The following is a 13,158-nucleotide window of genomic DNA, read 5'->3' as shown; positions in this document are numbered from 1 at the left end:
TTTCTCACGAAGAGAGGTTGAGTAGGTTGGGCCTACTCATTGGAGTTCAGAAGAATGAAAGGCGACCTTATTGAAACATATAAGATTCTTAGGGGGCTTGACAGGGTAGATGCTGAGAGGTTGTTTCTCCTTGAGGGAGAGTCTAGGACCAGAGGGCAAAATCTCAGAGTAAGGGGGTGCCCATTTAAAACAGAGATGAGGAGAAATTTCTTCTCTCAGAAGGTAGTCAATCTGTGGAATTCTTTACTGCAGAGGGCTGTAGAGGCTGGGTCGTTAAGTATATTCAAGGCTGAGATAGACTGAATTTTAATCAGTAGGGGAATCAAGGGTTATGGGGACAAGGCAGGGAAGTGGAGTTGAGGATTATCAGGTCAGCCATGATCTCATTGATGGGCTGAATGGCCTACTTTTCCTCCTACATCTTATGGTCTATCTCAAAATTGTGTTGCTATTACAGGCCTGCTTCAAAAGTTTTCAAATGGGGAGGGCCTCGGATCAAAAAAGGCTCGCCAACATTCTCTGCATCTGAGCTGAGGATCCACTCTTGTGAGCACGTTGTCTGCAGAATCATGTGCTGTACACCCCACACACTCATACCTCAAACTATTGTTTACAAGTTAGATCAAGGGAGTTCCTGGGAGCTGTCGGTACTTGCACTGGGTCTCTCCCCCCACATAACAAAGAAACATTTAAACTCATTGCACTACAGAATTATCTTGTACCTGAAGCTGCTTTGGCTTCTTTAGCTTTAGTTTGCCAGTCTTGTATCCCTCGTACTTCTCAAACAAGTCAAAGAACCTGCAATAAGAAGAAATGTTTGCCACATTGAAAACAAAGGTAGTCGGACATCAATTTGAAGCCTCGTAAATATTTTGGTAAAGTTTAGAGAATTTAATTCTGTGAAAGCTACCTAACTTATGGGTGACTTCAAATGTCCTCCCTATGCTCAGGTGATTTGATGGAAGTTATTAAAAACTTTCTTGGAGGTGCTTAAAAGCCTGCACACAGATAAACTAGACAAATCAGTATTGGAAAGGCTGAAAGTTTCACTGGACCTACCTGAGAATGAAAATACATTGGAGTGTTACATAATCAACTTTGGCTACAAGCATGTGCATTTTTAATTGTTCCCAGCTAAATACTTGTACATTAGCAGTGCTGTACAGAGCTAATTAATAAACATTGCTTGCCAGAAGCCACACAATTTCACAGCCCTTTAATTCACAAAATAGATTTGAATGAAAAAGCTTCAGCCCATTTGACTTTATTCCTTCAGAATGCCATCTCCCCAATGTGTTGCTTGTCATGTCGTATCTCACCAACTCTTGCTGTTAAACCCATTTCCGTTGTTAATCATCCTTTGTCTATGAAATTGCTTCCCAAATACCATCCTAAGACTTGTCTTTCATAAATTTGACACTGTGCTCTGCTGTAGCTAGAAGGACTGTTTCTGGTTTACTTTCTGTACGATCCTGTAAGGGCCCTGGGATTTTTTTTGACCTTGGAGAGCTCTAGTTTAGCAAGTCATTCTGCATGGCTCAACCTTCCAAATTTAAAGATGGAAAAAAAAAACATCCGGACACAGAGAGCCAGACACTTCGAAGTCTATTTCTGTCACTTCTTCTTATAGAGGTATGCTATTTCTCCATGCTTAGATGAAGGGTGGTTGTAGAGAAAGTCAAACTGGTTAGTCCACTGGAGGGTGCTATACCAAATTTCTGTCACGAAGGTTTTAATCTCAGCTAACAGCAAGGCATAGTTTAAGTATACTTCCATTTTGTATGTATACATACACAAAACTCCAAGATGTTTAGCTTCTAGTTTTATTCCTTTTTGAACCAGCTTATCAAACAATTAAAAAGAAAGTGAAGTTTGGGCAGCAATGACTTGACAACAACAATAATGTCTTATGTGTCAGCAGTGGCTGGCACTCTCGCCTCTGAGCCAGAAGGTTGCAGGTTCAAGTCATGCTTCAGAGACTTGAGCACAAAATCCAGTACTGTGGGGGCACTGCACTGTTGGAGGTGCTGTCTTTCAGACACGACATTAAACTGAGGTCCCAGCTGCCCTCTCAGGGGGACATGGAAGAGCTCCATGGCATTATTTCAAAGAAAAGCAGGAGGGATCTCCCCAGTGACCTGGCCAATATATATTCCTCAACAAAAATCACTTTTAAAATAGATAATCTGGTCATTATCACATTGCTGTTGCAGGAGTTTGCCGTGTGTAAATTGGCTGCCACACTTCCTACATGACAACACTGATTACACTTCAAAAGTACTTCATTGGCTATAAAAAGTGATTGGGATGTTCTCAGTTATTGAAAACTGCTGCAGAAAATCTATTTTCTCTTTTATTTTATAGCAGCTGCTGTGTTGGAGAAATTCCTATAAACCAGCAGATGTCTAAACCAAGGGCTTCAAATGACATTTTCCAAATATTGCTGTGCAGTTACATTAAGTGTTTGCTCACTAAAATTTTCACAATGTAAGCTCAGGATCCAAGAGATTAAGCCTACCACTAGTTGAATTATCAAATTTTAGTGTCATTTTCCTTTTTGGTTTAGTCAGTAAAAAATCCATTTGCAAACCTGCTCATAAAATCCTGACACCACTCAGTCTGGTCACCTTTGGTACATCTCTGTTCATCTGCTCCTAATGCAAAGGGATCACAAAGGCAAGTACAAAGGTAAGTACAGCCCATCTTTCCACAGATAATCACAATCCTCCCATCAGAGTTTATTTTTCTCCACCGCTCTACCCAGGCACCATCCCAGGCTCTGGTCGCTGTGTGTCTGAAGTGCTTGGTGACCAGAACTGAATACAATAATCAACTGAAATCTAACTGGAGCACTATAAAGCTTCAACAAAAGTCTCTGCTTTATACTTCACTAATTTAGCAATACAGCTCCGCATCAGCTTGTTTTGTGCTGCTCTGGGGTGAATAGATACGTGCAGTGTCTGCTAACACTCCCAAATCATTTACATCCTCTGCCTTAGGTAGGTCACCATTAATTACCTGTTTTCTTCTAATGTGAAAGACCCTTGCATTTATCGGTATTGATCTATGAACTTTGCTCTCTTCAGTGTGATTTCACATCTCTTCATCTCCTGTGAGTACTGACAATAATGGATGTGCTGTGATTACAGTATTGTAGTTGCCTGTGCATTTCAACCTTGTCGTAGATAGTATTTGGACTCTGTGACTTGTTAAAGAAAGAAATTCAATTGCAGAGCCTTATCAGATCATTGTTATTGTTGGCCAATTCGTATCTTTCATTTTGAACACATCAAGATTTCACTAATATAATAGCAGTGAGATTTTATTTATTCTTGGATACTGTGGCAGGGGCTGTGTGCTAAATGTGTTTTACTGTGACTTCCCTGGCCACTGCAGGTGGCATCAGAAGTCAATTATGTAGTGCAGAATATGGTCACATGAAGGTCAGGCTGATAGGGGTGATGGGCATTAGTGAATAAATTGGGGTTTTACATCAGTCATTTTTCCTGGTGCTACCAGACTTATTGAATTACATTTCACAATTGCCATAGTAATTTTGAAGTATCATAGTCAGTTTCATAACCAGTACAATACCATACCCTCAATGATCACACTATTATTCGTTGTTTAGATTGAGGAAATATTTCCCAGGATACCAGGAAATCTATTCACCTCTTTGCATAGTTCCACAGGATCTCAGCATCAATCCAAACAGGCAGAATAGGAAGATGGGGCTTCAGTTTTAATGGCTTATTAGGAGCAGCCTTAACATTGCCTTGTAGCATAAACCTAGGTTGTGCAAAGTCCCACAGTTTTGTTTTTATGTGCAACCTTCCAGAGGTGTGAGTGTTACGAACTGAGCCACGGCTGACACTAGCCATTGCTCATAAGTCAGTGTTTTCAAAGTCTTTCATCAAACTCTTCTATAACCTCCTCCAGTCCTATAAGCCTCCGAGGTCTCTACATCCCTTTATTTCTAGCCTTTTGCCCATCCTCAAATTTCATTGCTCCACCATTGTCTTTAGCCCCAAGCTTGGGAATTCCCTCCCCAATCCTCCCTACCTCCTTCTGTCCTCCTTTTAAGATACTCCTTAAAATCCAAATCTTTGATCAAGCTGTCCTAATGTTTCTTATGTGGCTCAATGTCAATTTTTTGTTTAATAACTCTCTCCTGTGGAGTGCCTTGAAACATTTTACAACATTGTTGTTCATGGACAGCAAAGTTCATTTCTTCTGTAAATTGACATGATGTCTCATTGTGACAAATCACTTTTCCAGCTTACCATCTGGTAGCAAAAGGTGTTTCTTGGATTACTTCATAGTAACGTCTGCTATTAGGAAAAGCAAAAATGTCTCTTTTTTCAGGAACACTGAAGAAATCTCTCAGTGTATGCAGCCACTATAACCTGACCACTCTTAAGATAAATGTAGAATCTGACATACTGTTACACCAAGCCTGTACCTGTAAGTCAGTTTAACCAATGGCATTGATGTGTATCAAGCCTAAAAAAGGGAATCTGGGCAAATCAGTTAGTCAAGATACAACCACATTAATGTGCAGGCAACATATGACTTTTAGATACATGATATGAATGCGGCAGTAAAATCAAATTTAATGGCAGCATTAACCTGTTGAACACTGTGGCATCTGGACCCTATTAACTGTTGGCATTGCCTCCAATTAATTGACAGAAAATGAAAGAAAACAGAGAGAAGGAACTTGCATCTATATAGCGCCTTTCACAATCACCAGATGTTCCAAAGCTTTTTACGGCCAATGAAGTACTTTTTAAAATTGTTGCACACAGAAAGGTCCCACAAACAGCAATTAGATATTCCCAGATAATCTGCTGTAGTGACATTGGTTGAGGGATAAACATTAATCATGACAGAGGAATATGCTTTCGAACTAGCGCCTTGGGGTCTTTTACGACCACCTCAGTGAGTAGACGGGGCCTCAATTTAACATTTCATTCGAAAAATGGCACCTCTGGCAGTGCAGCACTCCCCAAGTACTATAATGGGAGTGCCAGTCTGGACTATGTGCTCAAATTGCCAGTTAGACTTGAACATGACCTTTTGACTCACACACTAGAATGATTCCCACTAAGCCATAGCTTGGAACTGATGTGTTGAGGATCACCAACTAGGCAGAGATAAGATGATGACACAAGTTGTTCTTGAGTGCCCTGCCATTCACTCTCCTCTCCTCCATCAACTCCTCACAACCATCGCAATCAGAGCAGATTTTCACTAACTTTGGATGCATAACTTCCATCTTCATCTTTTGCTTAGGAGTTCGATCACCGTGTCGAATGATTGCGATCACACAGCGCAGCTCCATCCTTTAAAAAAATACAGCACAATGGTTACCTTAATCAGAATATAAAAAGCAAAATTAAAACGACCCCCGCAGAATACAGTCAAAGGTTTTTAGGTATGAAAATGTACCTTAATATCTTAGAAATACAGAACAATATAGCAAAAATTAGGGACCATTTGGCTCATTGTACCGGTGCTCGCACTTAGGTGACGTATTCAAAGAATCCTCCTCCCCTGCTCTTTCCCCGTAGCCCTACAAAAATCTTCCCCTCAAGTATTTATCTAATTTCCTTTTGAAAGTTACTGTTGAAATCGGTTTCCATTACCCTTTCAAGCAGAGCATTCAGATCATAACAAATCAGCATGTAAAAAAATTGTTACTTTTTATTCTTTTGCCAATCAATTCAATATTCAATATCTGTCCTATGGTTACCGATCCTGCCACTGAAAGTAGTTTCTTATTATTTACGCTATCAAAACCATTCATAATTTTGAACACCTCTTTAAAATCTCCTCTTAGCCTTCTCTGTTCTAAGGCGAACTGCCCCAGCTTCTCCAGACTGTTTGTATAACCAAAGTCCCTCATCCCTGATACCATTCTTGTTAAACATATTTCACTCTGAAAATTAAGCTAATTAAGCACAAGTTTAAATAGGTCTCCGATCTTAGTCTTAAGGATCAGAAATCTCCTTCATAACATTTACTGATCTCAACAGTTTTAACTTACATAGTACCAGAGGTCGTTGGAACAATGGGAATATCTTCAGCTTCTGTGGGTATGGACCATGGTATCTGCAGCTGAGGAGCGAGCTCCCGCATAATTATATTACTGCAAAAAAAGACAAACTCAATTGAATCGGATTTCTTCCATATGGTGATATGGCATACATATAGTCTATAAACCCTAAAATAAACTGTAAAACAACAGGACATGCACATCAGTTCCCCATCAACATCTTAAAAGAGTGAAAAATAGGTTAAGGTTTTGTGAACATCAGCATAGCACAATTTAAAACTAAAACTGAATGATAAAGAAATCAAAAAGTTACAAGACACAAATCGGGCAGTAGAGAGTGGGTGGAAAGCTTAGCTTAATCTCCATGTTCAAATGATGTGAATCCATTTGATTTGGAATTCAAACCCTGGAGCATGAGAGGAAACTAAGCATAAACCCATACGCCTAGTGATTTTAAGTTAATTTACCTGTTATTTTAAATAAGCATAGAAATAACTTTTTAAATGGTAGCAAACAAGCACTGTATTTTTAATGGCAGAAGGTGATATTTTAAAGGTCGATGGAGATGTTAAACCAATGTATGCAGCAGGCATGAAAAATCACACCTCTGAAATGCTGGACTAAACATCATGAATGCAAAGTTGTCTAAAATTCAAAAGCTATAAATTCTCTTAAGAAGGAAACAATCAGAGGCATATATCCTTATTTGGGTTATTACATACAGTATCAACATATATTAAAAGTCTTGTGTCTGTAATACTGTACCTCACACTACATTGCACTGAACCTTTAAAGTAATTTTCTGTTCCTCATTAATTATGGGGCGTCTTGGGTCAGATCCCATTACTGGTCAATGCTTATTATTGGACATTATTGGCCAGATCACAATATTTTACCATGTTAACTATGGGTCATCATGGCTCACACAACATGTGAGAACTGCTTTCTTATTTGCCACATTTATTTTCAGCTTTCTATTCTAATTTTTGTTCCCTTTTAAATAAAACTCTCCTCCATATGCCAGGTTGTAGTCTATTCTATCACACCGCTGAGTCTAGCCCAGGGCAACCACTTGCGCAGTTCCAGCCCATTTCAGCTTTGACATTTAATCCAGTTTCTCTGTCCCGCCCAATCTGACCCTGTGGCTATCCTGGTGGATCCCTGCCACCTGACCCCAAACTGTTTCAGCCACTTAGCTCTCCTCAACTCCACAACCACCTGCTGTTAGATGGTAAAACCAGATTGTTTCTTTCAGCATGAGTGTTACGTTTCAATATTTTAAAAGCATGATCCTTCTTTCAGATTGCTGCTCAAAAATAGACTTATCTGATGCTTACCCTAAGATTTTCGCACAGTCGTCATAATATTTCATGGAGTTTTTCACAAAGCTGAATCCATTGACATCGCAAACATATGAGTGTCCATTAGCACGCAGCAAATCAAAACCACAAACTGTTTGCTATATAAAGTAAAGAGTGCACAAAACACAAATTAATGCAGCTTGCTCCAATAGAAATCTGACAGGGATTCGATCCCAATACTGAGTCAGGAAATTTTTAGCAAGGCCAAGCAAAACTCTCTTTTTAAAAAATGATCTCTTTTCTTCTCCTCCTCTCCCAAAGATCTTAGTGTCTTGCTGGGGTTCACACTTCCATATCTCCTCTAAGCGAGTGCAGCTGGCTGTTGACTTGCTGGATGCCTTACAGCAGAGACCAGACCCGCACACGTGTAGTATCTACAGGGTTACGTGGATAGTGACCAGGAGGAGGGGGAGCCCTGGCTGATATCCCCCAACCAGCCTAGAGGAACCAAAGGAAACCTGTACACTTCCCACTTGGAAAGGAAAGGAAAATCCTGCCAATAAACAGGAAGGATTGGCCTGGCGGTGGGGGGTGGCGAAGGTTTCTTTCAAAGCACATGAAAACCCAGAGGGAAGTAGCAAGATGGTAAATTAATACTGACAGTTCAAAGGACAGGCAGGGCACTATGGTCAAAAGAGGAAAATGTACAACTGCACACTAACATGTAAACGATCTTGAAAATTCATTAACAAAAATGTAACAATAGATGTTTTAAAACACCGCTGCAGTTTTTTTTTCTATTTAAACACTCTAATTACTGCAGCAATGCACTTAGTGGGTCATTGATTGGATGCTCCTTTTTCCTGGATCTCTAACTAACCTTAAAAGCTATGCAGACTTTCCTAGCAACTAGTTTTTCCATGGCAGTTAACATCACAGGGTAGCGAATCTCTTTTCCTTCACTGTCTCGTTCCACTTTCCCATCTAGAGCTGGTGACTTGCGTGCCTCTGCGTGAGCATAGTCAGGACCAACCGTATATACCTGAAGAAAGAAGAATATTACAGTTCAAAGCTCACTTCTGACTTGCCTGCGTAGCATAAAAACCCATTCACATTCTCTCGATCCCAACATGCTCACCATCGGCCAGGCATCAGGTTATACTGGCCATGGATTTCTCCATTAATGAGAAAAAAATAATGCACCACTGCCCTCTCCTGGCACAAGAATAATGACTGTCCTAAAAATATGTACAGACAAGGTCAGGTGAATCAGGAACCTAGGCCCAGCTACATGCCCCCATCCTGTAGCCAATGCCAACAATACATCCCAATTCCAAAGTGGGCAACCCTATAATACCTGAACGTGCAGCTCTGCACAAAGACTGAGCGGCTGATAAGCTTTCGCATTTAATGCCAAATATATTTTTAAACAAAAACTGCACACCAAGTATTGTGTTGCATGTTATTTTGCATTTTATTTATCCAAGAACTTCATGGTGCCGTAGTCGTGTCAAAGCTGCCCATTGTTTATATCTGTCCCCGTGGGCTGGAGGAGTTTGTTGCTGCAATAGTTGGCATTTTCCTCCTGAGTGGGATGAGGTGTGTTCCTTCCCTATCCCAAAACAGTGGCCATGGCTTTCCAGCTTCCAGGGAGGCCCAGATTGACTCCGGGACTTGTTCAAAGTCACAACACTCATTGCTTTCAATGGAGCCACTTCAGGCCACTGCCTACAAGTGGTAGTATTAGAGTGCTTAGCAACAAGGATACCTTATATAGGATTCTGTCTGCGTTGCATATTTGTTAGTACCAAATACTATTAACAAATCTATTTCCTCTGTAAAAACAGCTAAGCGCTTTCAATAAAAAGGGACCCTCATGGACTTTCTTTCTCCTGAGCAACATGAAACAAACAATATACAAGAGTTTACAAAAGTTAGAATGGCACCTTTACATCTGTTCCATCTGTTGGCATGAATTCTTCGTAGATATAAGACCCAGTTTTACGCACAGTGCTTTCAGGGGAGTACACACTGCTCCGACTTCCAATCTTAAAAAGAGTAGACAAGTCACAGTGCGAAGTAACATAATATAACACAATCTGGAGTACTCTACTGATGCACAAAACAAAAAGTGCCAGAATTATACAGAGAGGCCGTATTTCAGAGCTGTTCTGATGTGGATTTCCATAGAGGGCACCTCATAGAGATAAAGAGAGATAAATAGGTACTCAACAGAAAAGCGGTTAACACAATTGGAACAAGACTTTCAGATACAGCAAGACCAGAGGATTATGAAGACAAATTTAGAGCAGTTGCCAGGCAATATTAACAGCTGGAAAGATCCTGGTGAGGATAGCTTACTGGAGGTGGTACAGTCAGCATTTTGGAACAATGCACCAAATGAGTTAAGGGGTTTTTGTTAGTAAACTTATCTCATCATCTAGTATTTGATGCTTTTATTTCAGATTTACAGGATTCATAATTTTTATTTTTATCTACAGAACAGTAATTTCTCATGACTGTAGCTCTATCTGCTCTAATCATTAAATAGACCATTTTATTTCAAATCAGAAAGTCATAGTAAGATAGCCAACATTTGATTTCTTCTTAAACATCTTTTGCCTCCACTGAAACTTGAATCATAGAAGCATAAAATGCTTCCAGAAGGAGCCCTTTTACCTGCCAAAGCTATGCCTGCACTTTGTGAGAACAGCTCAGCTAGTCCCATCCCTCCAACCTTTCCCTACATTTTCTCTCTTCAGGTGCTTATCCAATTCCCTTTTGAAATACACAATTGAATCTGCCTCCACTACGCTCATAGGCATTGCATCCCAGATCCTAACCACATGCTGTGTATAAAAGATTTTCTTATTGTCACCATTGCTTTTCTTTGCCAATCATCTTAAATTGGTGCACTCAGATTCTTGATCCTTCTGCCAATGGGAACAGTTTCTCCTTTTCTACTCTGTCTAGACTCCTCATGATTTTGAATACTTCTGTCAAATCTCTTCTCAATCTTCTCTTCTCTAAAGAGAGTAACCCTAGCTTCTCCAATCAATCCACATAACTGAAGTTCCTCATCCCTGCAACCGTTCTTGTACATCTTTTCTGCACCCTCAGGAAAGCTTTCATGTCCTTCCTAAAATGCAGTGTCTTGAATTGAACACAATATTTCATTTGAGGCCCAACTAATGTTTTACAAAGATTCGCCATAATATAAAATAATAGACTTGCCAGCAAAGGCAATCAGAGAGGCTGGGTCATCTTGGTGTTAGAATTGATCTTGACCGGATCATATTTAATCTGAAACAGTTCTGGTCAAGGTAAGTTTCTGCCCAAAATGTATCCTGGTCAACATTCCTCCCTCAAATAATACCACTTAATTATTTTTAAATTAGTAATTGTCAGTCACATCTTTCCAGAATGTCACTGTGTCACATTTCCATTATGGTGTTTTAACATTGAACAGTTTAAATGTCTCAACTAAAGCTCAGCACATCTGATTTTCTTGGTTGCTGCACTGGAGTGTCAGCCTGGATCATGTGCTCAGGTCTCTGGTGTAGGGCTTGAACCCATGACTATTTGTCTCAGGATCAAGGGTGCTACCCTCTGAACAGCACTGACACACACAGTGGGAGTTGGTGCAACAGTCCCTCAGATTTCAAAGTGAAAATATTGGGAGTTTCAAACTGCTTAACTTGTCAGTTTTTTTTTTAAATATGGTGAATTTTTATGGTTTGGAATGGACTGCCCATGAGGGTAGCGAAAGCAGATTCAACAGGAACTTCCAAAAGGAAACTGGATATATAGTTGAAAAGGAGAAATCTGCATGGCCATGGAAAAAGAAGAGGATTATGGGGCTAATTGGATTGCTCTTTCAAAGGGCCAGGACAGGCACTGTGGGCCAGACAGCCTCCTTCAGTGAAGTATGGCTCTATGATTATATGATGCAATATTGTGTATTATTGTACCTTACGAAACAACCTCTGGCTCCCTCCCCCTGCCGACACAGGGTAGTAAATATACACATTATGGTCTTCCGCACTCACGGGTTTCTCAACAAAGGGTTTCTGGAAGATTTCTCCATTTACTTCCACATGATCATCACCTTCCACCAGACTACATTCTGCAAATGAAGAAAGAAGAAGATACCTGACTCGGGGACATGAGCTTCATCTGTGAGGCATTGCAGCTTTTAATCAATTCACATACAAAACTGGCAGGAAGAGGCCAGCTGTATGGTTCAGTATTACACCAGGTAGTGCCTTTAACCACCAGGAAGCTATGTCCTTATTTCAATATTATTCATCCTCAGTGTACTTTAGCATAAGAATAATTATGATGGCAAAAAGAAAAAAAAATCTGGGATCCTCTAAAATCATGAATCGTGCAAACCTCCTCAATCTCATACTGCATTGAACAGACACAGCCAACAAATTACAGCGTGGAAATAGGCCATGTGGCCCAACCGGTCTTTTCTGGTGTTAATGCTCCACACGAGCCTTCTCCCAACCCTCTAACCCTATCTAACCCTATCAGCACCACCTTCTGCTCCTTTTCCCCCCCCACATCTGCCTATCCAACTTCCCCTTAAAAGTATTTATGCTATTTGCCTCAATTGCTGCTGTGGTAGCGAGTTTAACGATCTCACCGCTTTCTGGGTACTGAAGTTTCTCTTGAATTTTCTATTGGATTTTTATTGGATGGTGGAAAAACATTTTTAAAAAAACAAAACTTCATTGCAGTGTGTACAGTAAATCAAGTTTACGAGAAGCATTCAAGATAATCTTAATGGAGATCAGAATAAATCTAGCAAATTCTGAAGAAGTCTATTCGACTCAAAACGTGAACTCTGTTTCTCTCTCCACAGATGCTGCCAGCCTGCTGAAAAATCCAGCATCTTGAGTTTGTAATTGTGCATCTTAAGCTACTGAAAGCAGTAAGTTAAAAACACTGGTTATCAGAACTTCCTATCCAAGCAAAATCTATAAACCTTTGCAGCAGCCATTTAAATGCAAATAGTTTTAAAAGCCACAACACAGATAAATTCTGCTCACATATGATACAGAAAATGTTTCAAAGAAGTCAAATGCTAAAAATTATACACAAAATCATTCCCTCAAAGAAAGGGAAAAAGTAACCTGTACAGAATGAACCGAGTCTTTGAACCTTTGTAAAAATAGCCTGTTTCAAGGGTTACAAGAACAAATTCTAAATCTTGCCTCTCTAAGTTCTCTGTGCAAAGAGTGGCTGTAAAAACAGCAATACTAACCATCAGGCCGGTCTGGGTCACGATTCAACACTGCATAGCGGGGAAGATCTATCCCCTCTTGCTGTAAAATTCGATAGACTTCTCTCCTGCAGAAGTAAGAAGAAAATATACCAACCAATTAATCCAGAAAGACAAGCGTAGATGTCTTAAGATTCCAGCCACTTTATTTCTCAATATCAGCTGTATTATCACATGCCAGTGCTTCAAAACACTTCTGGTAATTTAAACAAATAAGATGGATAGAAAAACTCAGGGCTTAAAAATAACCAGAAATATAAAGGTTGGTAGTGTTAAGCAGGTTAGTCAATGTATGAAACAAAGAAAGAGGAGGGTGCATTTTCATTGGAACATATAGGATCAGCAAAGACCACTTTAAGCATCTTATAGTTTGAAACACACAGAATGTCATCCCATTTCTCACATCCTCAAGTTACTTCTATTGCTAAAACATGATGCAGTTGATTTTTGAATCTGTTGATACTAACTGCACCTTCCATAGTCCTGATAAAGGTTGCAACTGTAGTGTT

At 39.9% G+C, this 13,158-nt stretch overlaps 1 protein-coding gene across 11 annotated transcripts in view; it reads right to left on the bottom strand.

Moving 5' to 3' along the window:
• The window catches only part of LOC121271927 (inositol hexakisphosphate and diphosphoinositol-pentakisphosphate kinase 2-like), a 125,092-nt gene that overhangs the window by 72,296 nt on the left and 39,638 nt on the right, over positions 1-13,158 (bottom strand). For all 11 annotated transcript variants that reach the window (XM_041178179.1, XM_041178169.1, XM_041178171.1 and 8 more), the window contains 8 exons: positions 12,632-12,717; positions 11,331-11,485; positions 9,306-9,407; positions 8,240-8,401; positions 7,396-7,517; positions 6,050-6,151; positions 5,259-5,345; positions 723-798 (listed from right to left, as the gene is read on the bottom strand). In XM_041178179.1, coding sequence (XP_041034113.1) covers positions 723-798; positions 5,259-5,345; positions 6,050-6,151; positions 7,396-7,517; positions 8,240-8,401; positions 9,306-9,407; positions 11,331-11,485; positions 12,632-12,717 — 892 coding nt within the window. The remainder of the gene's footprint in view (positions 1-722; positions 799-5,258; positions 5,346-6,049; positions 6,152-7,395; positions 7,518-8,239; positions 8,402-9,305; positions 9,408-11,330; positions 11,486-12,631; positions 12,718-13,158) is intronic.

The sequence above is a fragment of the Carcharodon carcharias genome, chromosome 32 (assembly GCF_017639515.1).
Source record: "Carcharodon carcharias isolate sCarCar2 chromosome 32, sCarCar2.pri, whole genome shotgun sequence".
Lineage (NCBI taxonomy): Eukaryota > Metazoa > Chordata > Chondrichthyes > Lamniformes > Lamnidae > Carcharodon > Carcharodon carcharias.
The sequence above is the reverse complement of the archived record's forward strand: the minus strand, read 5'-3'. Positions and strand labels throughout refer to the sequence as shown.